Raw genomic sequence first — 24,267 nt, 5'->3', positions numbered from 1 at the left:
TCATTACACAACGTCACTGCATAAAAGATATTAAGATCCAACTGAAATTTGAATTCTCCTCACTCTCAGCTATGGTGCATATTTCATCCTCCCTTCAAAATAGGATAACACACTTTTTGGACATATTTTTGGAAGCAGCATCTGAGCTTAGAGTCTCTGGGGGTTGTTTCCCATGGCAGCCACTGACTGACAACTGAGGGCCGGTGCTGCCAGGAGAAGAGCTGACATCTTCCACTGTGCACTTCAGACTGGAGCGTGTCATATACCTGTATAGACTACAAACAGGACATTATTCCTTTTTACATCCGGCTTTGGTTATGTACCATCTATCAGCGAATTAAAGGGATCCAATTTATGTTTTAAGAAATCCAATAACATCGTAAAACCGGACCAAAACAGACCCCCAATTTGCCGGCCTCTGTCTAAAACCGTGGACCGAGCCACCAAAAGGACGGCAAGTTGGCGGCTTGCTGCCCTGTATAAAAACGGCTAGTGTCTTCACAGCGTTCAAAACTTTGTAGGACTCTTTCTGCCGTTGAGTTTATATTCCAATTGGAAAGATGACGCTTTTCTGGTGATGGCGAAGGATTTATGTAGATGAAGTTGTTTACAATGTTCAGTTGAAGCTGAGGTTTCACCTTTACTGCTTAACTATTTAGAATCTTTCAAACATTCTCAAAAAGGTACCTCTATGGATATTAGGTACACTGTAAACCTGAATAAGTTACCAGAACTCAAAAGAATTGAGGCAATCGATTGCCTCAATTCTTTTGAGTTGATGAACTCAAAAGTCAAAATTCTCCAGAACTTAAAGGTTGGATGACTTGCTACTTGTACCTTTTGATAACAGTTAAATTAAAGTGCTGCTTTAGCTCAACTCAATTATTTTTCAGTTAATATGACTTACAGTTTCCAGTTTTCAAAACCACTGGAATAACTTAACAGAACTTTAAAAAATAAGTACACAACCACACCATTTTTATGTTAAGCAAACTCAATGTTTATTAGTTTGTGCTGTCATTGTTTTAAGTACACATTTGTCCCATATGTTGAGTTTGTTTACTTAAAAACATGTCATTCAAAACTTAACATTTTTGAGGCAATTGATTGCCTCAATTACATTGAGTTTAACAAACTTAATATCTCTCTCATATAACTCAAAATTCTCTGATTCTAGCATTTCAAATGTGTTCCTGGTCACTTAAGGCCCTAGGAAATAGATATTTTTCACAAATTTCTGATATTGACCAAACAACTAATCAGATAGTCAGGAAAATAATTGGAGTAATCAAAAACAATAATAAATAATACACAAATGAAATTAGCTTTCGTTATCAGCTATAAAAGTGTTTTTGGCGACCTGGCTAATTCCTTTCAGTGACGATAGAGATTCTCACAGGGTGGTAGTGAACTGGACTTGTATCATGGTCACTGATGACAGTAAGGAGACCCACGGCAACACCAATCACAAACTAACACATGGAACAAAACAGATGACATATCATTTATCTTTATCACATCTCCAGTTATATCTTCCTCAACACTTAAGTCTTAACTTCTTGAAACTGGAAGAGAGAGATGCAATGATGGGAAATACATTCATCACATATCAAAATATACTGTTTGTGAGTTTGGATCCTCTGAAAGATTAGGTTGTAACCTAGGTTAGCTAATGTTAGCTCGCTAGTTCTAGCAGCTGACCATTACATTTGTTGTAATTGGTTAGCTAGTTAGCACCATGGTGGCCAGCGGAGTTTTGCCTCTGCTGTAAACTTAGTTTATTACAATCCATGGCGTTAAATAAGTAAAAGTGAATAAATATTCAACTTCAAGACTTACAGTAAGTCCTGACTGCTGCCGCATAGGTCGAACTTTCTGCCTTCTGTTGCTTCCGGCCGCCAATCATCTCTGCAGTTCAAACTTTTCTTCTTCTGTGTTTTTTCCAAGAGCGGTAAGGAATCAGTGTAGTATGCACATTAGCGCCACCTTCTGCTTCGGAGGGTGAATCAGAGATTAACTTGAAATAAAACATTATCCCTGCAGCTGCTCAACACTTAAGTAAAAATAAAAAAAACATATAGGTTAGAGTAAACTGATGCTTAAATAAAATACATTTTGTCCTCCACTAATGTCAAATGCATTGTAGACCATTTGTCCCAATCGAATTGTTATTGTTTTTTTTTACTGATTTTATTTATTTGGAGAAGCACTTTGAGATTTTATTGTATTTCAGCATGTGATATATAAATTAAGTTTATTTTTAAATCATCCCTATTTAAAACCATAGAAATAACAGGACTTTATCACTCTTAGCATGTAATAACTTAATTCTATTAAGTTGTGCTTAAGTGATGTTTTTAAGTTATGCTCACTTAGATATAAAATTGTTCCATTTAATCAAAAATGATTAGTCAAAATAACTCAAAAAGGAACAACATGTTACACCAACTTGACATGATTAAGTAAGTAGAACTTTTTCTCAAACTTTGAGTATACAGTACTTAATCTATATAATTACTTTGAACGTTCGGGTTTACAGTGTAATGGTGTTCATTTATCGCTGATGTTTCATTTTTGTCTTGTGTCTACTAGAATTCTGCCCATACATGTGCAAGATTTATAAAGTATTAAACCCCGACTGTTAAGAAGTTTGAGTGCATGTGGTTTAAATGTAGGTCCCATAAAGTTTTTCACCACAGTAGGCCTGTTGATTTTATTATTTCCATCCTAGTGTCGGAGGATGATTGCCTGATCACTCTAACGTGTTACTTGGCTGTGGCCTATATAACATGAGTGCCTGTGTTTCAGTCTTGATTTTGAAGGCCTGAGGGCTAAAAACGTTATCTAATTCAAGAAAAACTGCATGTGGAGCCAGAACGTGTGACACCCTTTCATTTTCTTGCCTCCTGTCGGTGATCAGCACCTCATTAAAGCACTTGGTGTGTGTTGCCTCTCAGTGACAAACTATCAAAACTCACATCAGCAGCAGGTATTCCTGTAATCAGAGCACCACTTCATGATTTACAGCGAGTACACAAGGAGCGCTCGAACACAGAAGGGAATAAGCAATGGCTACCAGTGTCACAAACTCAGCTTGGTATTGCCTGTGTGGCTGTTGGAACTGAAGTGATATCAGGAAGTATTTTTAGCGCTCACCCACACAGATATTGCACCAATCAAATGCAGGCCGGTGCCAAAAATTCATTCACCCTGGGGAATGGCAAAGTTCTGGGTGCTAATGTGACCGAAAAATACATGAATAACATATATTTCTTCTTTTAGACCAATGACACATGCTGGTATCTTAGCAAAGGAAAGTAAAAAATCACAGTGTACAGATAATTTCCCCCACTAACTGTGGAACTCTTTTTCTGAACAAACCCCCATCTTCAGCCTTCGCCCCGACGTAAAGGCCCCATGTTCATTAAAAAATCACAGGATTCCAGCACAACGCACTGTTGACCATTTAACTGCTGTCAGGGCTGATCTGATAAAGAGACACTGATTTGGGGTTATTACAACAGGCTAATCTTATAGGTTAAATTAATTCCAAGCGAGTTAGCTCAAAGAAAATGGATTTAAATTTAGCCAATAATAAATTTGACATAGCCTCAATTTAGATAGCAATCTTTTAATTTCATCGGAATTAATTTGGGCTCAGCTGGAAGTGTGAATTAACCTGCCAATACCCCCCAAAGAAATGTGTACATTCTTTAGCAACCACTCGCTGCCTGTTAATTGATTCCAGCACCCTGCCAAACACTCACAGCCTTAATTGTTGTGCTTAATTAAAACAGGCACAATCTCTCCACAGAGCACGTTTTCTGTGATGAATGAAGCAAATCCTCGCTTGTACAAACATGTTTTTTGATACCCGAACAAACAGTGTGTGTACATCTGCACACAGAGCCATTTCTGTTATATCTTGAATAGAAGAACTCTCTTTTTTGGGTGGGGGGGGGTTCAGGTTGTTTATTAAGGCATCGTCAAGTTTCATTACATTTCTCAAGCAGTGGTAACCAATGCGGAAGTCTCTCATTATACGTCTGCAGCAGTAATCACTGCGATTCTTTAACACTGCGACACAAAACTCCTCTTTCTCTCTCAGCCAGACAGAATCCCTCCCGCGCTGACTGATGCCTGAAATTAGAGCGTGGAAGGAAGCAGACCCGTCCTGCCTGTCACGTACTGAAAGAAATCACACATCTCCGGGTTATTGTTGGCCGTACGGGCCCGGCCGAGGCACATATCAATCATAATAAGGACGCATATTGATCTAGTGTGCGCTCCACTCGAGTAATGATGAGTGAAAGGACCGAGGGAGCAGGAAGATAGATTTTCTGGATGGATTTTCTTCACGTATACAGATATAGAAGTGTTTATATTTATATATATTTATTATAGAAAAATAAGAAAGCTCAGGTGTGAACAATTATGAAATATTGTTAGATTTTCTTTCATACAAAGGCATCAAAGACAAGAGAGCGGAGTTAATCCCTATACCTATTCCCTCTCTGCCCGCAAATACATTCTCAGTCGAAAAAAAAAGGAGACACGTTTTCTTGCTGAAGGTTGTCACTCAAAGTTAAAGCAAACTTAAAGCAGAAGAATAACAACCAAAAAAAAATAATGAAAAGTTTTCAAATATGCTGCATCAGGTACATACGTACATATATTTCGCTCTCAGCATGCAGCAGGTAAACGCTATGTAACTCTCCAAGGTGCACGCGGTGAGTCGCTGTGTGGAACTGGAATCTCTGTTTGGACACCTGGAGGTCAGAAGATTTAAGCAGTACATTACGATGATATAGTTGTTGCTACTGAGTAGTGCTAGGACCAAATACACAACTCCCTTCCTGAATACCAAAACCTCAGTCTATGAATAACAAAACAGCACCCAGCCTCCCTGCACCTCCCTCGCTGGGGTAGAAAAACAAACGCAAATTCTTTGGTTTGACGGTTCAATTCTAAGACTGTGGCTGCGACTGCCAGTTGTGGAGTATCAGAAGGCACAGTTCGAATTTAACTTTCTACTGCCTTCCTTATGCCGTAACAGCAGGTGATAGCTGATATGGATAATGTTATTGTTCGCCATGGCTTCTGGATTTTGTTGCAAAGGCCTCAGTGGGCCAGCTGTGTCGTCTGTTATTTAGGCTGCAGAGCAACAAATGTTCAGCATCAGCGGGAGCTGCATTTCTTCCCTTTAGCTGATATGATCATGTGCAGATTGTCTTTGATTGTCTTTTACACCATTTTGTGGCGCCTATCCACGCAAAGATAATTAGAATTAAAACAAAGCTTATAGCAAAAACGTTTTTTTTTTTTTTTTTTACATCCTTTGTTGCCTGCAAAGCATATTCTTCATTAGGGAAAAGACTTCATTTGATTCTCTTTGGCAACATACATAAATGGCTGACAGTTAATTTTGGCTGTTTCAGTGTAGTTCACATAGATTGCCTTCAGCGATCCCTCTATTTCAATGCATTAAATCTACTCAGAACAATTCATAATCTAACTTAAGCATCTGACAACAGACCTTTACAAACTCAGTTGTAATATCCATTGTAATTTATGTACAAAACTCCACACTCCTATCAAACGCCAATGAGCACGAGTGGCAGACTTTCTCTCATGGGAGCACGTGACTTCGGTCCGGAGAGTCTTTCCAGTTTTTAGCGGCGTCCGGGAAGGTTGCTCATCTGGATGTTGTCCCCTTGGAGTGCTGGGTTGTAATAGGCCGACCCACCCAGGTTCAAGTCCAAAGGTTCACTGTTGTCTAACCTGAGAACTAGAGATGAGACAAGTTAACATTAAACATTTGTACCATTGATCTCGTCTCCTCATTCCTGTATTATGAAGGAAAAGATTTTAGACAACAAATTTAGTATTTCAAAAACTGCCTTTAAGTCAACTATTGGACTGAACCAAAAGATGGATGGGCTTTGTTCTGTTTGCAGGCAGTGAGAGTGGTGAAGCTGCACCGACTACTCATTAAGGTCTGGTTGGAAGAGAAAATGACTGTCTGCCAAAAATGGATTGCTTTGCTCATCTTATATACAGTTGCTTTTATTGGGATTAACAGTCGTAACGCACAAGAACGCATAACTCTAATTCCAAGGTCATAGAAAGGTATGTTTATTGTGAAAATTTCAGGCTTATTTTAACCAAATACAGTCTTGGTCAAAGAAGTGTTGGTAGTATACAGTGTAATCAGGCATGACATCTACATGAGTCAACACTATAGGAATGATTAGGCATATGTAAAACCAGAGTGTTATTAACATGCTTTACAGATTGACAGAGTGGTCTCTATTCCTCCCTCTCATTCTACATTGTTTATGCTCTTTGCCATGTTTTTTCACCAATTCAGTCTTTTTCACTGGTTGAAACATTTTCAAAGTGGACAGAAATTTGGGAGTTTTTGGAGAGTCAGTCAGTCATGCACCTGCTGGTATCCTGATGATTCATTTTCATGAAAAAATGTCTCTTTTGTGAACCCTCAACCTTCAAGCTCAAACTGAGGCTTTGCACTCAAAGGTACATAAAATCATAGGGGTGTGCATTGGCACTGCCCTCACAATTCGATTCGATTACGATTCACCAGGTAACGATTCGGTTCAATTCGATTCTACGATGCATTGCGATGCATCAAAATTCTACTGCACACAACAAGGCAAACTTTTCATCAGTCATGAGGCAATACAAGCAGTCAGATATTGAACAACAGATTTTATTGGCTGCTATGTGTGTATTATCACTGTCCTGTTTCCCCAGGTGTTCCCCTCTGTTAATCCAAACCCGCGGACAGTTTATAATCATATAGATGCTGTTATAATGTGTAGTGATTGAGATCCTGACCCACCAAACATCCTGGAAAGTGACGAAGTTAAGTTTTTCGCGTTAAATTACATAATTATACATAATCAACATCAGTAAACAGGACACTGTCTGACTCTGTCACTTGCAGGGACAGAGGCTGTTTTCTGGGGGAAAGTTCCCTGAAGTCTCGGTCCGGAGGGCTGACGGTCGCAGTGATTTATTTTCGTCACAAACACTCAGTGAGTTAACGTTTTTTGCCGGTGACAGACGCTGTTTTTTGAGCAAAAAAGGGAGGAGGAGTCGGGAGGACAGGCGGAGGACGGACAGGAGGACAGACAGGAGGACAGACGCTTCTCCACGTACAGCTGTGGTATTTCTTTTCCTCATATAAGTTGCCAAAGACAGTTACAGTTACTACATTACTGTTGTTGGGTCCTGTAACGTTGCTTTGTGGGACATTTCTCTGTATTTAGTTGAGTGAAGGACCTGTGTAGTTGCACAACCGACACGCCCCCGCTCCGCTCCGCGCCACGCAGGATCCCCGCATGCAAATGGCAGTGTGAAAGAGGCTACTGTTGTTGTTATGCTAGCTAGTGCTGCCGCTAAGCATGTAGCTACAGGCTGCGCATGTCATTGCAACGTTGCTCCAGAAATGCCCCCGGAAGTTATTGAAAGTTCAAAACTTTATTGTCCACTCAAGGCCAGAAAATAAACAGTGACATAATCGTTTATGGAACATTGCCGCATCGATGCTGAATCGTGCATGCCCCGCATTGCGATGCATTGCCGAATCGATTATTGATGACACCACTATAAAATCACATCATATGTTTCTGAATTGTGACATGGTATTGCAGGAAATATCCACCCTAAAACACTTTCACTGTTATAATCCTACAGTTACTGTATTTGTGTCTTGTCTTTTAGTTGTTTTGGGCTGTAATGTTGTTATTCCCACACATAACCGGCCAAACACAGACAATCCAACATCTTATTGATTTATTTACAGTCCAATTTTGTATTGTCTTTTTATTTTTTTCTGCAAAAAATCCCTCAAAATCAGAGAAAAAGGTTTCTCTTGTCCCTCCATTTTGGACAGACATTCAAAGAAATCAATCACACAAAGCTCCTTTTTCCTTTTTCCTGAGTAAACATCATTCCTGTTGAGTCATCATTGTCCTCTCTGCACCTACGGGAGCTGAATGCAACAGGTTCACATCCATTATACAGAGCTTTTTGAAAGTAATTTGGGGGGATGCAGGAAACCACTAAACCTGGCTGAGTTAGAAGTAAACAAGGCAGATTGAAGGTAAGTGGCTGCGCTTACACTTAATACAAAATAACAACTGCAGCTCAGAGAAAAGGGAGAAAGGGTCACCAGCCCACCAGAGGAAAAAAGAAAATATGTAATCAGTCTTTGATGATTTTAAATGTAATTAACATTACTTTACTTTTAAAGGTACCCCAAATGTTATTTTGGGGTACTTCCAGAATACGTTCACATGCGTTGATGCTCAAAAATCCGTTTATTTATTCTCTCTGTGTATCTCACACAGTATTCCCCCTCTGTCTGAAACACTATACTTGGGCTCCTCTTCAAGGCCCCTCCTCCCAAATACCCAGTCTGCTCTGATTGGTCAGCTCACACACATCTGAGTCAGCACCTCTAAAAACAACAGCGCATCGACGCTACATTAAGAGCCCGTCCACACGGAAACGCTCTTTTTTGTAAACGCACATTTTTTGCATCGTTTTGGCCGATCGTCCACACGGATCCTGTAAACGCACAGCTGAAAACGCACTTATTTGAAACCGGGTCTCAGGGTGGAAAAATCCGAAAACGCAGCCCTCCCGTTTTCATGTGGACGGCGAATCCGCATACTTTCCGAAATGATGACGCCATCATCACCCCACCCCTCTACCTCAAGCCTTTGACCTCTGAACCAGTCTCATAACAGCAACAACAACAATGGCGGACTACTGCTTGTGTTTGTGTTTCTTGCAACTTACTCGCCTCGTAGTCGAGTGTGAGTCGCAGCAGCAGTTCGACCTCATTATCGGTCCACACAAACAATTCTGGTTTCCTTGCACTAGCCATTTTCGTCTTTTTCTTGTTGTGTTTGGTTTCTCCGTCTACTATCTGTTTGTTTACGGCGCGCAAGCTTTATGCGCATGCTTCGTATCTTCTTCTCCGTTTTTGCTGAAATTTTAGCGCCACCTATAGGCCTGGAATATGAACTACAGCGTTTTGAGTCATTTTCAGTGGATCCGTCTGGACGCAAATATTCTTGATGCGGACAAGGCCTAATTCTTCCATGTCAAACTAGCTGCTGTCTTATTATGTAAATTATGTAAATGTGTGACATGGTGACGTAGCGCGATGTCACCGGCATCATTGGATTAAAGGCAAGACTACTGACAAGGCGTTTCAGGAGCAGCGTTTTCTGTGTGAGAGAGGAGCTTCTGTTGGTATGGACTTTAGACTTTTTAACTTTCAAAACCTTTTTTTAATACACAAGAATATATAGCAAACACTGAAGGGAAGAAAGAAAGCACAACAGGTTTCCTTTAAACCGTTTTTTTTTTTTTTTTCTATTTTACATTAATTATATTTCATCAGTGACATAAACGGGTCTTCGGGGATCAGAAATTCTCCCCTAAACTACAAGCTTGGTAATTTATTAGTAACTGTAGCCTTTAGGTCAATAACAGCTGTATTAGCAGCAGCATTGAATAATACCCTCTCCGTTGTTAAAGTAATATGAAGATTGCTTTCAAGTGATTCATTTACATTGAAAGGCTTCCTGTTGCTCCTCAAGTATTTACGAACGCATGTGTGAAATGAGCCTATAGAGCATCACTTCAAGATGTAATCTGACGCATGTTAAAGATTCAGGCGTACCTGCTGCAGTGGAGTGGAGGAGAACTGTGAGAACAAACCGCTGCCTGCTACTGGGCTCATGGCAAGAATGAGACAAATTGCAAACTGTCATAGTGCATGATCCTATTTTGCATGGTGAGGTTACCTTATTAAAGCAGGATGGAGTTGTGAGTGAGTGTGAGCGTGTGTGTGTGTGTGTGTGAGTGAGAGAGAGAGAGAGAGAGAGGGAGAGAGAAAGAGAGCGAGGGGGAACCGAGGGCTTGAAGGAAAAGTTTAACAGTTTGGAAAATGTGCTTATTTGCTTCCTTGCTTAGAATTAGATGAGGAGATCGATACAGCTCTCATTTCTGCTTCGGAACCAGAGGTGACACATTTGCCTACAAGGTTGTATAAAGCTCACCAGTTAACATGTTTTATCTCACTTGTTTAATCCATTAAAAAGAAGTGAAAGGTCCAGTGTGTTGGATTCGGAGAGATTTATCGCCAGAAATGAAATATCATATCCATGATTATGTTTCCGTTGTGTTATATCCATAGAAGGAGCTGGTCCTCTCCCACTATCCCCACAGTAGTCTAGGATGGACAAACCAAACACTTGCCCTAGAGAGGGACTCCCTTTTTTTCACAGTTTTTAGAGCAGACCGTAGGGGAGGGTGGATTGAGGGATGTGCAGGTGGTTACTTCATCGCTAGACATCACCAAGGCCCTGTCCCGATGTACATGGGTATTTCTTAAAATAAGCTTTTTCTATGGGTTCCTGGCCTGTCCTACACCCGTTTTATGTCATTGAGAACAGACCTTTTGGAAAACTCCTTCTAGGGTGAGGTTATTCACAAGCTCCATTTTCAGCGTTTACATCTAGACAGCAGAATCTGAGATTCTTGGAAACAATGACGCCTATCTTGGTTGTGTTATGAAGCTCATCAGAAGGACTCTCTTAATGCTCATTTATTCAAAGTTCTTTCACTTTCTCTTTCTCTTTCTCTTGAGGTCGCACAATCCATGTGTCCCTCAAGGCTTCCATATATATTTGTTTTAAAATGTAGAGTAAAAGTAAAGAGTTATCAGAAATATAAATACTCAAGAAAAGCACAGATACCTAAAGAATCTATTCATGTAGTTTTACTTCATAACTTCCCACCTCTGGAAAATATAACGAGGGAAAAAGGACAAAAAACGTCATTGTTTTCTTTGAAACCTTGTTTCCAAATAAAACCCTGCACGCATGAGGGCCAGACCTGAATCCTGCACACTGGACCTGGAAGTGTAAAAATCTTATGTAGAAAAAAAAGTGATTTGGCAAAACAACTGTGTAGCAACGATAACTGTCATCACACTGGGTCGAGGCAGCATGAAGTCCATTATTTTTTCCTACACAGCTTTAGTCGAGAGTTTGCAATCTGCCGCCCTCCAACCAGAGGGTTTTTTAATATACGAAAACTTTGTCGGATCAAACTGGCAACCTAATTAAGCCTTGATCAGGCAGTCGCAGATAGCAGTGTAATTAAACGCGTCCTGGGGTGGATTTTCCTTTTGAAATACCAGGAAGTTTAGCGTTTATTGTAAAAGGGGGATGTCGAAGGTCACGTACCTGGATCTGAAGGGTACTCCTCGACCAGTTTCCTGTGAGAGAAACCCTTCTGGTGTTTCCGCTTCAGGATGACGTAGACCACCAGTCCCACGACGGCCACCGCCACCGCCGTCCCCAGCACCGCCCCCCACGCTCCGTTCCTTTTACTCCTGTGGGGATCTGATTCCAGGCCTTCATCGGAGGAATGAGACGGGTGGGGAGGAGGGAGCGGGAGAGAGTAATAAATAATTGTGTCAACATTAGAATCATTTTTTATCATCTGCTGTCTTTGAGGGTTAATTGTCAGATAATTATGGCTGGAAAGCCTTTTTTCGAAATTGTGTTTCCAGTGGCAGCACTCTGCATAGATACACACCCTAATTAGTCAGCTGTTCAGATTTGTCTAATTGCACTGCGATAATTAATGCAATTAACATGGCAAAATCATTATAATATCTTGAATACATTTGAATATTTTAAGGCAACATGCTGCGCTCATTGTCTCGATAAGGTGACGTGTGACTGAACATTACATTAGTCCTCCATGGTTCACTTATACATAACCATTGAGCTAATCACTACCTGCACACATTAGCATCCGCGCTCACGCGTTTCCGACAGCTGTACGGGTGCGACAAGCATCGAGTGTGATAGATGCTGCATCCAGACGGACTGAAGGGAGACGGACCTGCTCTGACATCTTCGGTTTGAACGGCGACTGTTCTAATGTGTGAAAGCTGAAAAGCCTGAAGATCTCTAAAAATGTACTTAAAGGTACTTTTTCTCCTCTTCTGTTTCACAGTTCGTGTTCAGGACGAAGAGGCAGTATGTCAAAGTGACAGAATTGTTTTCAGTATCCTTTGACATAGAAAAACGACATTCTTATTTAATCAGGGCTCACATATACATAATTCAGTGGCTCCGGTTATCTACAAATAGCTCAATTTACCCACTTGCAAGGATCAATTTACCCCTAACCTGGGGCAAGTTGAACCAAAGGAGCATTCAATTTCAGTCTATTTCAGTTTTGTTTTCTTTTGCTGCCTTTTTCCCCACTTCTTGGTGAGCAGACATTATCAGTTATCAGAGGAGGATATTATTGTTCTCGCTGGGAAAGCATTTTAAGTAAAGATATTGTCATCTTTACCCCCTCTCATTTCAATGTTGGTTCAACCGTATCAGTTATAGTTGATGTAGGTAAAAAAAAAGAAAACAATTAAACAAAAAAAGTCTCCCTAACGTGTGTTTTCTTCTTGTTCATACAGTTGAGTGTTTGGGTTCCACTTTGCAGAGTTCGACACTGGAGGGCTGTTTTTACATTCATTACAGGAAGTGGAAATTATCTCCGTGCTTATTGGAAATCTGTTTTAAAGCTCCTTGAACGAGGCTTGTGTTTGTGGGATTATGAAACAGGTCTGTCTCCAAAGTAGCTTCATTATTGTTGTCAGACACTCAGAATAACAATCTCAGTCTGCCAGTTGCAAAAACAAGCACTTTCAGTGGGCGTAACTTTAATGGTGAAAGAGTTACACTGCAGCCAGCGCATCTGAGGTGACCCATTGGACCAATTCTAACACTTTCGGCAAGTGTGCATCATTTTCACACCCACACTTGTGAAAATAGGGCCCAGGTTAATACGGCTCAATCGAGTGTGATGTGTAGAGTTGAGCCCCCCAGTGAACGCACCCTGAGACATCTTGTCTCCAGCAGTTAAATGTATAAAAATGAAAAATATTTGCATTTTCATTTATGACGGGGAAGTAAAAAGTGCCATGTAAGGATTTTAAGTAGGCATTTACACTTTTCTTCTTGCAAAAACCATGTCAGACACACATTAGAGATTCATTGTTTATGTATGCCACTTGTGTGATGAGATCTTAAAGTTTTAAAAACATATTTTCTCAGGGGCATTTGAAATAGATTCAGTCAAAAATGCAAATACATGCAAATAAAATGACATAACCCCAAATCCCAATCCCTTGTTAAAAAGTTTTTTGTCACACTAGTTTAGCGAATGGTGATGTCTGATATACTTCTACAACTATTGGACAGGTTTGCTGTGACACTTGCCGCAGATATCCATCCTCACCTGAGGACCAATCCAACTGACTTTGGTGACATTTCCTCTAGTGCTGGGTCTCTAGTTTGATATATGTGGTTTGGGCTAAAATGGCTGAACAACTATTGTATAGATTGCCTAAAAATGTATAACTACTTAGTAGTAAGTAGAAAAATGAATGATGCTGTAATGAGCAGCTCCCACTGTTGGTCAAAATGTGACTGAGAGGTTAACCTGTAGGCTCTGCTACCTGATGCCATTCTTATAGCTTTGTTACCCTGCTGTAGTAGTTGGATATTTGTATTTATTCATGTCAGTAAAGCAGAGTCGTCTTGTATGTTCATATTTATAGACCCGATGTTTATCTCCGCTTGGCGGTCTTGAGCTTTTGTACAGTTTTTGTGCACACGCTGTGCCTGTCACAGTGACTGAGCAGCAGTTTTCTTTCTCCCCGTGTTACCCGCAGTTTCACAACTGTTTTCCCACAGTTTATTGCCGTCATCTGTTAGTGTTACGTCCTGCTGTCACATCTGTCCATGTGATGTGAGTTTTATTTTAATCTCAGCCTCGCGCCAGCTCTCTGAAGGCCTTTTCTTTCCCGCTCGGCATCGAGCTCGCCCACATATGTTTTGCAGGGAAAGTAGCTTCTCGAGTTGATAAGATGGACTTGCACTAGTGGATATGACGGGCAGCCTTTTCCGTCCTTCTCTACTTGATCTCGTGGCCGACACCAAAGACTGGTCTCACGCCCCTGCAAAGAGGCAGCACAAGTATCTCTGACCCCAGTCCCACTTTCGGGCCTTTCTGCCACTAAAACAGGGTTTCATTGTCCGACTGAAAAGGTGCTTGTAACAGACCCCCTCACTCATAGCGGCCACATCGATAGCACCTGAAACCCAACCCAGCCTTTTCCTTTGAAAGAAGGGGCGATTGTCCTCTGCCAGTGGGAGAATAGATGCAGGCAAATGTGGGTCAGGGAAAGGGCGGAAAAAAGCGAGGCGTGACAGTGATATAAGGAGCACACCTTCAAAACAAGTCTCTAAAGGTAATCTACAAAGGATTGTATGCTTCTTTGGTTGGCTTTTTGTTCAAACCTTAACCTAAAAGTAAAAAAAAAAAAACCTTTTTCTGACATCTGTTCTTAAAGTGATGTCATGCTGCTAGGACGACACACAAAGCACTTTTTCCGGACAAAGAGAAAAATGTGCACCAGCTACTGTGACACTTAAACCTGCAGCCGTACCTCTTTCTGGATTTTCCCCTGAGGCTGAACCCTCGTCTGTCCTGTTGGCCCTCTCAGCGACAGTCTGAGTCGTAGGGCTCGTTTCTGTGGTCTCCGATGAGAAGACTGTTGTAGGTGAAGACGCGGTTGACGTGCCATTCATCTCTGGCATCTCTGGGGTTGACGATGAAAAGACTGTCGTAGGTGAAGACGAGGTTGACGTGCCGTTCATCTCTGGCACCGCTGTGGTTGTCACATTTGTCGTGTTTGTTGATCCCGTTGCATTAGTCGACCATGTCTCCTTGTCTCTCGTTGTGGATTCCTGCGTAGCGTTGCCCTCCGGAGCCGAGGTCGTCGTCCGTAAATCAGTGCGGTTCGAGTGATCTGGAGAGCCGGTGGAGTTTCGAAGAGTCGTCGTTGTGGTATTAAACTCCTCCTCGGCTTCTGTCGCGTTGATCGAGCTCGAGTTTGTAAGATCTGTAGTTGCATTGGATGGAGGAACAGTGGTGTTTTTGAATTCGGGAACCTTGGTTGTAACATTTGGATTCATGGGAGGCACGTTGGTGGTGACAGCAGTCAGATCAGCAGATCCATCATTAGCATTGTCATCTTGGCCGTCTTCTTCTTTAAATTCTGCCATGGAGCCAGATGCTATCCCACTGCTGTAATCATTACTCGACTCCGCAGCAGTTGCATCAGCTCCCTGATCAAATTTTATCTCCTCTCTAGGAACTGCTTTGTTTTGACTTCCCGGTTTATTTTTGGCTAGATTACGGAGCCATTCTCTCAGAATTGCCCGTCCCGGAGAGTCGGTTGAATTTTGGAGCGATGCCATGTGGAAGGTTTGGACAAGCAGAAGGAGGCCCGCTGTGATTCTGAGATTCAGTTTCATTTTTCCTTCGGTTTCACTCTGAAACACAAGATAGAACATAAAACATTCTTTTAGTTCTCGAAATAAATACAATCCAACATGCCAAATTTTGAGCAGGCTCAGATTCACATACTGTGATAGTAGCTCAGATGTGAGTGCTCACTATCGAATACAGATCATGTTATGGCTGAAAGAGAAATGATGAATATGAGTATGGTGGCCATTTAATTACATGGGTTGGTTATAGTATTTTTTTACATGTCAAATGTAGATTCTGCTGATTGTTGGTTTGATGTAATTAATTAATGAATTCATGAATTACTAAGAAACACATCTTATTGCCTTGAATATACTGAAAAAATAAATGTGGACAAATCTCAACTATAAGTCTTCTTTGGGGCTGAAATTATTTTCATTATTGATTAATCTGCTCAACATGTAAAAAAAAAAAAAAAAAAAGGGAAAAATGCTCTCCCAGAGTGATGTATTCAAATGGCCTCCTTTGTGCAGCAAATAGACCAAAACCCAGACTCTATCTGAAAATGAATCAGTGAAACTCAAGACAAGTCATGAAATGGTTCAAAAATAATAGTATGTTAAGTTATCTCCATCTGTACATAAAGAGCTATAGAATGCGTAGGTTGCACAGTAGATATTGCGTGAATATTGTTTTGTCACATTGTTAAGTGACTTTTTCTTATATCACTTTACTGTATGTTGATATGGGAAATATACTCTTGTCAGCCGATTGTACGTCACTGTATGCTGATATTATGCAGCAGTATGTCCACGACATGTTCAAATAACTTGAAATTATTAGCACAGAGCAACACAGACACTGAGTTGGAAGAGAAACAGACAAATGAGACTTTCATTTTCCATCAATTGCTATAAATATGTTTTCTGCACATGACAGATGGAAAGATACTCCAATATAATTATCTGAATGTAATGATTTAAAGTCCTTGTAAGTTTAAGTCAAAAAAACATAAAAAGAATGGCAACTGCACACAAATGTATCTCCTTCAAATGAAAACTTGAAGGAAAAAGGTTGTTGTTGTTTTTTTCTTTTCTGTTCTCTCCCTGATAAGATCTGTTTACCACCTGCCCAGCGCAAGCACCTACAGGAAGGATGGCGCCACAGGTGTTAAACTTGTGTTCACAGCCTTTAAACTACCCCTGACCACACGCAACGACTCGACATCCAACAAGACATCTCTGCTTGTTCCTATTTTTCCATGAGCACAAAATACCCCGCTACACCGGCGGCACTGACGCAAGTCATGATGAAAATCCTTGAACGACTGAACCTGTCCCACCTCCCGCCTTTGAGCAGAGCTGCTCAGTTGATGGCACGGCGAACACGGGCCACAACATCAGGAACACGACGTCCCTGGCTGCTACATCAGGAGCTTGTAACACATGTGCCCTGTGAGCTATGTGTTCTCCCCACGGCTTCACTCCGGTACACAAATGACTGCAGCTCGAGTTATTCCCTGCAGGGCACTCTCTCTGCGAGTCACTTTGTTGATCGGTTGCTTTGTTCGGAGCTTATTTCTTATAAGCAGTGCAAACGGCTCCGTTAACATCCCCATCGCCCGCAGCGACCGAGGTTGGAGCATGCAAATCTGGGGATTTCACATTTCTGTCAGAACAAATAAGGTGCATTTTAACGAGCCAATAAAGGTGCAAGTAATTGAAAACAAATTGGAGAGAACTAATTTCTGTTTATTCATCTCCTTATGCAATCAAAGCCATCCTTAGTCTTATCAACATGCACATGGATTTCTGAAGAGGTGCAATACACGTCTCACCCATTTCACACCTCCAAAAGATGGAGACAGGCGATCGTATTGTCAGCATCAGTTTTTAACAAACTTCTTCATCGTCCACGCAGCTGCCATGTTCATTTTTTTCTGCTCTGCGGGGAATAAATGGGAAACCTGTGGGATTCTAATGGCGCAGCCAGCCGTGTGAACGCAGGAGCAATCAGACGGCTCAAGTTTGCTGATTGTACGGCGCTAAAAGCACATAATTAAAGAAAATGGCTTAATCAACCCAGACGGAGGGAGGGGCGGAACAATTTAGAGCTTATAAAGCTGCAACAGTGAAAATCATAAATCGGATTCAAACTGGTCGTTTTTGTTTGTTTTTTTTTGCACAGAGAGATTAAAGTTTAGCACTGTGAATTTTAATTCTGCAGCAATTTGGGGGAATTTGGCACAGCAATAGAGTGTACCGGATCTGCTAAAGTTTGAATCCATTCTTTAAACACAAAAGAGGTAAGAAGCGTCTTTCTCTGGGCCTGACTGGGATGAACCCATGATGAAGAAATGTGACATTATATCTTTATCTGGTATTGTATTGCTGAGTATCTGCCACACCGTGCTGATAGAAAAATGGGAGTCTTCTGGATAATCAAGCTTTAAGCTGAATGTTTTTTTCTAAGTAACAGAATTTTATTAAGAAAGTAGTTACAACTCTACAAATTAGGTACATTTGTACATTCACATTTGAAGTGTAAATGCCACGATTACCATTACAGTTATATGTCGTGTTAAGAAATAAAGGTTTTTGTCATACAATGAACTTCAGAGATCATCAGAGATGTTTGGGGGCATAAGACCCGTGACGGACTTCATTCCCTTCTCTCCCCACATGTTCTGTTTGTATCTTAATGATACATTATCAATTTAGAGATGTTATATATAAGATTTTCACATGAAAATGTCTTGTTGACTCGACATTATCTCACATGACAACAACATGGGTCAACTGTGAATGCAACTTAACGACCCTTATTTACGCTTCTTTATAGGTGGCGACCCCTAGTGGCCCTAGTAATTAATACAGCAGCAAAGAAGGAAGTCAATAGACTAAAGTATGTATAAAGAGCAACAAGTCTGCATTCGGAGAAGGTTGGGGATGGATGGCGGGGTTAAGCAAGCACAGGACTTTTACTCAGTGAGGGTCGGTACGCAACATAATTGCAGTAGGTACGTTGGTAACTGACTTTACGAAAGTAAAGTGTTAATTAGAGGAAACCACAATGTTAAACGAAACCTAACTAAATAGTTTTCTTGCATGAACCCAGCTAAACTGTGATTGTATAACAAAGGTTTGGTACGCCTGTCACTGTTATGCTGCAACAGGCAACAGTGATATAGTCATTTTGGAAGTCACTGGTAATCAAACTATTAAGCAGATTAGGTATAAGGATGTGTTGTCCAATTGATTCCAATAATGTTCAGACCCCCAAAAAAATCTATCAATACGCTTCATTTATTCGCCTGTTGCTGTAACTTCTGAGAGAAGTTAAACATAATGCGAATAAAGCTTTAAAACATTACCTCATGACTAAATACTTCTTCCTGTTTCACGTCAGAAAGATTTTCATGAGAAATGGTGGTTGTATAACCAGTAAAAATAACTCCTATGATCACGCCCTGCTTCACGATGTCCTCAAACTACATACTTTGTTTTCATTTTGTTTGAGAGACCATGAGTGGCAGGCGTCACACACATACATGTATAACAATCATGATGATATTTTTAACCACTGTGACTCATAACATACTGTGGACTCACTGTAAAACCAGTTTAACATGAAGATCAGCATGGCTCGTTCGTTTTGATTTGTACTGTGTAAATGTGATATTCAAGATCACACAGGTTATAATCAGTATCTCAAACACAATGTGGGTGACCGGTATTCATCCATATCTGAACAAATGTTTTGTGTTTTTTGCTGGCAGGTGTGAGCTGTGGAATTTCAAACCAGTGATTCCTGTTTTGTGTAAACTCAACATGTCACTTCCTGTCTAGAATAAAAAGTCCACCTGCCTATGGAAAATACAGCAGCAGCCCGCCCGCCCCGCTGAGCAGGTGTTTGACCGTCACTGTCTGACCAAAGAGTCTCTGTGCCAGGGTGGGTCAAAGAAACAGCCGGAGATGTTTCTCGGCGACCCATCGCTTTCTGTTGAAGGAGTTCCCACTCAGCTGCTCTGTCGGAGATTGTAGCAGCTATCACCTCCACGGCTCCATCAGCCGTGACTTCAGTCCCACATAAACACACTCACACAGACTTACAGACACACAAATACACCCTGTGAGCTCCTTCAGCCCACATGCAGGCACTAATTATCTGACATTTACACTGTGAATCACTCAGTTTGTTTAAAGTTCACCTGTGTTGTTGTCACCTATTAATAAACTTAAAATTAGGTTGTACATTTACTGCGTCGTAAAACTTGAATACCTGTGTCAGACAGAATCCAAAGCAGGGGCTGAATGTAACTAATTACATCTACTCAAGTACTGCACTAATGCACAGAGGCACCTGTACTTCTATCTTATGCCTCTAAATACCTCCACTTTAGTACATTTCAATCACAAAATATTGTACTCCAACGTATTTGTTTAGCAACCGTGGTTAACACTTACTTTTCAGATTACATATAAATCAGATCAGTTTTTTTAAAATATGATTCAGATGCTGCAGGTACACGGACAGTATATCTATAACCTGAGTGGATCGGAAGATTGGAAGATGTGTGTTTACACGCACCAGAGCATTTGATCAGATTATAATTTCTTTGACAAAATGGTTCCACCTTATCAGCTGATAAGGCCCTGGCGACGGATTTTTGAATAGAACTTGGCTTGTCCTGTTCTATGGGGAACCTTTGCCAAATGCCCTTAAAAGTATCACAATTTTAGATTGTTTTAGTGATAGTATATGTAAATATAAATATCTTAAAATTTGTGAAACATGACAATGATGTGAAATCTTTGTAAATTTTCATTTCACAAAACTGTAATAATTTAGAACAAATTTAGTACGGTAAATAGGTGGTCTTTGCAACAACAGGCTGGCTGATCGTGAAAGCCAATATTTGTACTGTTTTGAGTGATACTTGTTGTAAATGGAGTACAGAGTGTAGAGAGTACAGTACACTTGCTGTTACCTCCTAGAAACTTCTTCATGGCCCCTAAATTGTGCAAAGTTGCGCAGAAAGAATACATTTATTCCAACAGGACAGAAATGATCCGCTCAACATGGCTTGTGTTAAATTTACACGGTTATGAGGGCCTAATATTGTTCCTATTGACCGACCTGCTTTTTCAGGCCTGGATCATACAATATCTTCTGATTCAGGTGGTCACACGAGGCATTCTTGTTTTGATTATTAGTAAATACTGTATAAGTATCCATGTAAAAGCAGCTATTGCTATAGATGAAAGTACCCAGCAGCATATGAGAAGTTAAAAACAGCTCAGACAATGATCTGATAATCAAAATTTCTGTGTTAGGTTACCTTCTTTGACTGGAGTAGATGACATACTTCCTCCAACACATGTAACTGCATTGTGTGCATTCCCCTGTTCAGGTTACGTAAGACACAATGTATGTCACTTGCTGTTATGTTTTGGAAGCCGGTGACACACTTTCACGTCGGAAATAAAATCAGTTATGTTTTTGTTGTCTCTTTGTTTTCTGTCATTTAAAGCAGCAGCAAAATCTGCCAGGTAGAACCACATTTTTACACATCTTAGGTGGAACGTTTTCATGTTACAGTTGCCAAATATAAGAATAATTGGAAAAGAAGTCTTTACGCTATAAATAAAATGGGCTATTTGTGTTTTGTTTGAGTTCAACGTAAAAATATAACAGCGACTTAAATCTTAATAAATGTTTTTAGACAAAATAAATCATCCATCCGGCTTATATTCCCACACACCTCCTGAGAAAAATAAGACAAAGACTCAAATCCTTCCACAGTAAATCCTTACCTTATTCTTAGGCTATATCAGATGAGAACAGGTGCACAGGCAACAAAATCTCTTCACTCAGCTGCCAACGTGTGAGAGTGAATCAGCAGTCGTCCCGGAGAGAGAGGCAGGGAGGAAGGGGAGGGAGGGGAGGAGGGCCCAGCAGAGTGGCATTCAGGGAACAACCTGCTCAACCTGCTTCTACACCTGCCAGTAACAGCAACACACCCTGAGCCTCGTCCAGCAGCCCGCTGTGAAAAGGCCACACAGGACAGGGATGGAAATAAATTAAAGGACAAGTGAAGGGTAAGAGGATCGAGGAGCTTTGGCGAATGAGTCGCTTTGGTTCCCATTTAAATAAGTTGATTATATACATTCTTGGTTACCAGGTTGGAGCTGTGAATTCCCCCAGTGGGTGGAGCCCCTGGCCACAGGTCCTCAGAGCCCTTTTTTTCTTTCTCAATGAGGCATTGGAAACGGCTGCTGTCGTCATGGCAACAGAAAGGAGGCTGGCGAGCTCAGGTTTCATCCACACCTTTGTCTGCGGTCTATATCAGGCTACCGGGTGACGTGTGACTTTGTGAACTCTTGGGTGCCGTGCGTCAGATGATCCCGATGATTTTGTGTTTTCTTTTTTTTTTTCTTTTTTTTTTTGTCTCTTTTCTCAGTTAACTGAGTCATGAAGTGGTTGAGTCCACGAGTGAGGTGGATGAAGTGACACTCCAAGCTAGTGCGCTCTGGCGAGTCAAGAACAAGGAGCACTTGTGTTGTAAATCTGTAAAGTGTCCATCCTTCAAATTGTTTAGAGTTTAATTTGAGTTTGAAAAAAAAAAAAAAAAAAAGCCCTCAACATAACGTGCGTTGTCAGAGGTTTAACTAATAACATTAAAGAATTGCTCCATTATATCTTGGTGTCCATGACAGCGAGCCAGCATGCGCAGTACCAGGACCTTGAAACTGAAGCAGCTAAAGGGAATCATATTATGGTCTGAATGAAACTTGTTTTTTATACTGTGGAAATTCTCAAGGATCTCCAGTGAAACCGGACACCTTCATATTAGAAATCCATTTAATGGACTGATCTTATTTAGAACACTAAACATAGTCTTTCAGTTCATCATCCACTGAATACCACAGGATGGTGTTTTATAACACAAACTGCAAAAAATGGACGTCAATTTAGTGGTAAACCGAAGTGTTCGCGCTTAAGGCGCAGTTAGGTCATAAATAGGTGAGTAACGTTGTGTTTGATTTGGAATAGCTGGTTAAACTGTTTAGCCGCCGCCACAGTTGTATCAAGCGTTTGTGCCAGATCCCATTCACTACTCAACCCGCAGTGACGGTGACATGGCTGTTCAGCTAGCGCGTCTTGTCGTATAACATGTCGTCAGATTATATTTCCTGGGTCTCACAAATCATCCTCCAATAGAGATCATAAAAGCAGCACGATTCCTTTAAGAAACTGGCCGGGCAAGAGAAAGAAGGATAGCTCCGGTGGCAGTAAATGTACAATACAGGTTACGACTTCTAGTTGAGTGACAGCTATCACGATCCCTGCATTAATGCTGCTTGTTGGGCTTTGAGGTGGGCTTTAAGTGATTGTAAGGGTTGTTCCAGCTATTAGTCAAACTCTGCGGTGTTGACATGAAAATGGTGCTGTTGCTTGTGAAAAACCTTCATTTGAAAACCAGAGAAAATATACATTAATGGCATTAATGGTCTATTTTTTTCTTTTTTCTTTGTCAAGTAACCATGGTATAAGAGGGAGAACACTCGATGAGGTGTCCATTATCGGGAGCTAAATGACTGTGGAAACTGTCCTCCACTACACATCTTACAGTGCTGACCTGCATGTTGTCCATTAATTCCTGATAATGGACACCTCGTCAGGTATTATGCCTTACTTCAGAGGGCACACACGAGGAATCAGTAATTTACATTGCTCTCACAGAAATAGACAGTCTTCCCCACAGCCATCAGACTGTTTAACTCAATCGCTACCTGAACAATCACTTTCCACTCACCTGTTTGTTTGTTTTTTGTAAATATCTTATTTTCTTTCTATTTAACTTAAAGCGTATTTGTCTAATTCTTTTTCCTGTACTCGTTGCATCTTGAGCTGTTGTAACAAGTGAATTTCCCCGTTGCAGGATGAATAAAGCCCACCTAATCTAATCTAATCCAGACATAAAGCTAGGAATGAGGACAAAAACAAAAACACAGTTCAGATAAGGTAAAGAATGGTAAGAGTAGATAATGATAAAAAGGCAGGCCTGTACACCACAACAGCTTGTTAAAAGAAAGCAGATGTATATTAAGTGAAATCACTCTAGGGTCACATGGTAAGAGACATTTTGCCCTCTTCTGTTCTTCAGTGAATCATAGACCTTGCGTGGACTGCGATGAGCGATTCCATCCAGTAGATTAAATGTTATCTAGATTTAAAGGCAGATGTAACTGGTGTGAAACACTTGCTGGGTGCGGTCAGCGGCAGAACACTCCCTGGGGAATGCATGTAGACATGTTAGAAAAAACGTAATGGGTTATAAAACCGTGAGCACGGATTGTGAATCCATTCCCGCGGTTTACAAATCCCTTCCCACGGATTTCCACAGCCAGTTTTTTCTTCTACCATGTGACCCTAGAGGGGCTCCGTACTAATCCACCATGAACACGATACAAATGTGTGTTTAAGTCAACTGTTCTGCATGCTGTAAATACAGTACAAGTAGCGCAAGTAGCGATGGAGATAATGCTTTTTTTGCTTTGCTGCAAACAAAATATGTTCCCTGTGAAAAGGGCCACACAGAAGTACGCACTTTAAGTTCTGCCTAAGAACACTTCCAAGATGTTACATTTCTCTGTGAGAAATGTTTCATTATTTATTTGATTTTGTTTTTTTTCTGGTTTGGCCACGAATGAAATATCAAAGAATATTGGTTTGTATTTGAAGTGGGCTTTTACTTTCCTGCCTTCAAACACCGCCACAGGCAGGATTTTAGAATTCCTTACAACTCTCCCCCTCAAATTCTTAACAGAAATCCATAGTTTTATGTTGGATTATTCAGATTTC

At 40.8% G+C, this 24,267-nt stretch overlaps 1 protein-coding gene across 1 annotated transcript; it reads right to left on the bottom strand.

Moving 5' to 3' along the window:
- Nucleotides 1-3,943: 3,943 nt before the first annotated feature.
- On the bottom strand, nt 3,944-21,445 carry LOC115579721 (mucin-15). Its single transcript, XM_030413327.1, has 4 exons — nt 21,216-21,445; nt 14,573-15,461; nt 11,292-11,462; nt 3,944-5,788 (listed from the first exon to the last, which is right to left on the bottom strand). Exons 2-4 carry the CDS (start codon nt 15,441-15,443, stop codon nt 5,673-5,675), a joined length of 1,158 nt encoding a protein of 385 aa, XP_030269187.1. The 5' UTR covers nt 15,444-15,461; nt 21,216-21,445; the 3' UTR covers nt 3,944-5,672.
- Between the last annotated feature and the right edge of the window lie 2,822 nt (nt 21,446-24,267).

This window comes from Sparus aurata, chromosome 4 (assembly GCF_900880675.1).
Source record: "Sparus aurata chromosome 4, fSpaAur1.1, whole genome shotgun sequence".
Lineage (NCBI taxonomy): Eukaryota > Metazoa > Chordata > Actinopteri > Spariformes > Sparidae > Sparus > Sparus aurata.
This window is presented reverse-complemented; position numbering and strand designations above follow the sequence as displayed.